Source organism: Gavialis gangeticus, unplaced genomic scaffold (assembly GCF_001723915.1).
Source record: "Gavialis gangeticus isolate Ggan-Ray unplaced genomic scaffold, GavGan_comp1, whole genome shotgun sequence".
In the NCBI taxonomy this organism is placed as follows: Eukaryota; Metazoa; Chordata; order Crocodylia; family Gavialidae; genus Gavialis; species Gavialis gangeticus.
The window spans coordinates 60,467,144-60,469,859 of NW_017729033.1; the positions used below are offsets into that span (position 1 = coordinate 60,467,144).

At 42.7% G+C, this 2,716-nt stretch overlaps 1 protein-coding gene across 1 annotated transcript in view; it reads right to left on the reverse strand.

Moving 5' to 3' along the window:
• UGDH (UDP-glucose 6-dehydrogenase) overlaps positions 1-2,716 on the reverse strand; it is a 45,162-nt gene that overhangs the window by 17,836 nt on the left and 24,610 nt on the right. The window contains exons 4-6 of the mRNA XM_019526354.1: positions 1,208-1,408; positions 911-1,108; positions 473-620 (exon numbers count right to left, since the gene is read on the reverse strand). Of these exons, the coding sequence (XP_019381899.1) occupies positions 473-620; positions 911-1,108; positions 1,208-1,408 (547 nt within the window). The remainder of the gene's footprint in view (positions 1-472; positions 621-910; positions 1,109-1,207; positions 1,409-2,716) is intronic.

Consider the following 2,716-nt stretch of genomic DNA (forward strand, 5'->3'; position numbering starts at 1 on the left):
GGTCAAGGGGCAGTGGGTCAGGCCCTATGAAGAGAGGCTAAAAAGGGCCTGAACCTATTCAGCCTCCACGAGAAGGCTGAGAGGGGATCTGGTGACCATTTACAAACTCGGTAGGGGGGGGGACCAGCAAGAATTGGGGGACACTGTTCCCCCGGGCACTACCCAGGGTTACTAGGAATAACAGCCACAAATTGTTAGAGAAGAGGTTCAGGCTGGACACCAGGAGACAGTTCTTTAGAGTTAGGGCTGCCAGGCTCTGAAATGGGCTCCCAAGTGAGGTGGTACTCTCTCTTACCTTTGGGGTCTTCAACAGGAAGCTAGACAGATATTTGGCTGGGGTGATATGACCCTGGCACACGTTCCTGCCTGGGGCATGGAGTGGGACCTGATGATCTGTTCAGGTCCCTTCCAACCCTAAGCACTAGGATACTACAGGTTTAAAAAGGAAAGAAAGACATTTTTCCCCACTTACCAACACTGGCCTTCAGAAACTTATTTCCAATCCTTTGGTCCATTCCAATGGCTCTTGCTACTTCTTCAACATCTGCTCCTGTAGCTTCACACAAAGCACTGATTGAGTTAATGCTGCTGATTCTCTGGGCAAGGAAAGCATTAGCTGCCTGTAAATAAAGAAGATGTACCGATAACCTTTCATTGGCCTACAGACAAAAGAAAGGACTAGTTTAGTGTCTCTAATATTTGTTGATTGGATATTACCACCTTTTCACATGTGCATGCATGCACGCACATGTAATCAATTCCTTTTTGGGTAATCTTCTGTTACATAAAGACTCATTGAGTTGTAAGCAAAACAGACACCATGAGATATTTTAATGTTTAACTAGTGTTTTGGATTCCTTACATTATAAATGCTGATATTTTGTGTTTGACTATTCTGAGTGACACTAACTAGTTTAGAAAGCTCTGATGACCAGGTGTTGGTTGTGATGATTTTCTCCTTGGGCACCCAATGCTCATATACAGCACATAGAGCATGGACTGCTTTCTGTCCTTCTTCAGTCTCATCTCCACCAATCAGCACTCTATCTGGATTCTTGAGGTCCCGTATAGCTGTTCCTTCTGCTAGGAATTCTGGGTTGGACAATACCTGCAAAAAGAAGAAAATCCAGTTCCAAGTAAAATACAACAGACGTACAGAATGGATGAAAACTAAAATCAGTCCACAAGTTCTGACTTGTATTTTTACCTGCAAATTCAAATTTGGTTTTGTATTGGCATCAAATATCCGACGAATACTCTCTGCTGCACGTACTGGGACTGTGCTTTTCTCAGTGACAATTTTATAACCATTTGAGTGCTGTACAATCCGTCTAGCACATGCTTCAATGTACTTCAGGTCAGCTGCCCGACCTTTTCCCATTCCATAAGTCTTTGTTGGAGTATTAACCTAGACAGAAATAGATGGGAAAGGGGAGGAAAGAAAATAAAAACCAGCAGAATAAGTTCTTAAGACCTGTGAACTCCTGAATAAATGAGATTGCTTCCCAAAAGTAAGCAAAACTTGTTTCACCAATTCATCCAGTAACCATACACCAGATCAGGCCTGCCAGCTACTCATTGGGACTTCTCATTGAGCTATATTCAAACAGAGTGTGTACAAGAGCCATTCACAGTAGCTTTGCAGGCTTCTATGGAGCCAAATCTTTATGTGAGACCTAGAACTGCTCGCCCTCCCAGTTTCCTCCCCATTTCAGGTTCTGGGAAATGGAAAGAGTTATATCCCCTTTATTTGCATGATTCTTCTGGTATTAGTTACCAGGGAGGTTATCACCTAAAAGTAGAAGGTAAGTGCAGACCAGTCAGAGCTCCTGAAAATTACTGTGTACAAGTAGGTTAAAATAAAGTCAAATCTAAGGCATGTACCACTATAGTTGGTCCTTTTCATTACAGATTGAAACAACAAAATTAAAAATAAGCAGCTGAAGTATAGGAACCCTGATGGCAGTCTATGGGCTGAATTAATGGCCGTCATCCAATAATTGGTCCAGTAGCTATACAGCATTAATATTAGAATTTACTGATTCACGCACAAAACTCTACAAGAGAAAAAAGGAAGTACAGCTGTATGCAGACGGCTTATCAAAAAGAGCACCTGAAGAAACCAATTATTGGTCTGAACCCCATCTGAATTAATTATGCAGCTTTATTAGGTGTAGAGTTCAACATATGATCTTCCAATGTGTAGTTGTGCACAGAGCTGTCTCCCTAACAAACCTCAAAGCCTGAAACATTAAGAACTCCAGGATGCTATCAGAGCTACAATCCTGACACTTCCTCCACTCCACTGGATTTTAGAAGTACCAAATAAAATCAAGGATCTGTACATATGGGAGGTATTATAATAGGCCTAATCCTACAATATGATCTGCTAATGCAGACTCATTCTTGCTCAACTCCTGTCAACCTTAGCAGAACACTGAACTGTTAAGACAGTACTAACAAAACTCATTCCAAGACTGAGGCATCACCGAGTGAAGTGTCAAAAACTGTATTTACTCCTATCCAAAACAGAGGTCTCCCCTTATCTATTCAACATGGTTAAAAAAAAGCCCCCACTCCCCACCCTGTCTTAGATTTGAGTACAAGGGAAGGGAGGGGGCAGGAGCATCTGCAGCTCCAACTCCAAACCTCACTCTGAGCCTTTCCTCTCCCCCAGTACCACCCCTGCTTACAGCTCTGGCCGGGACATGGCTCT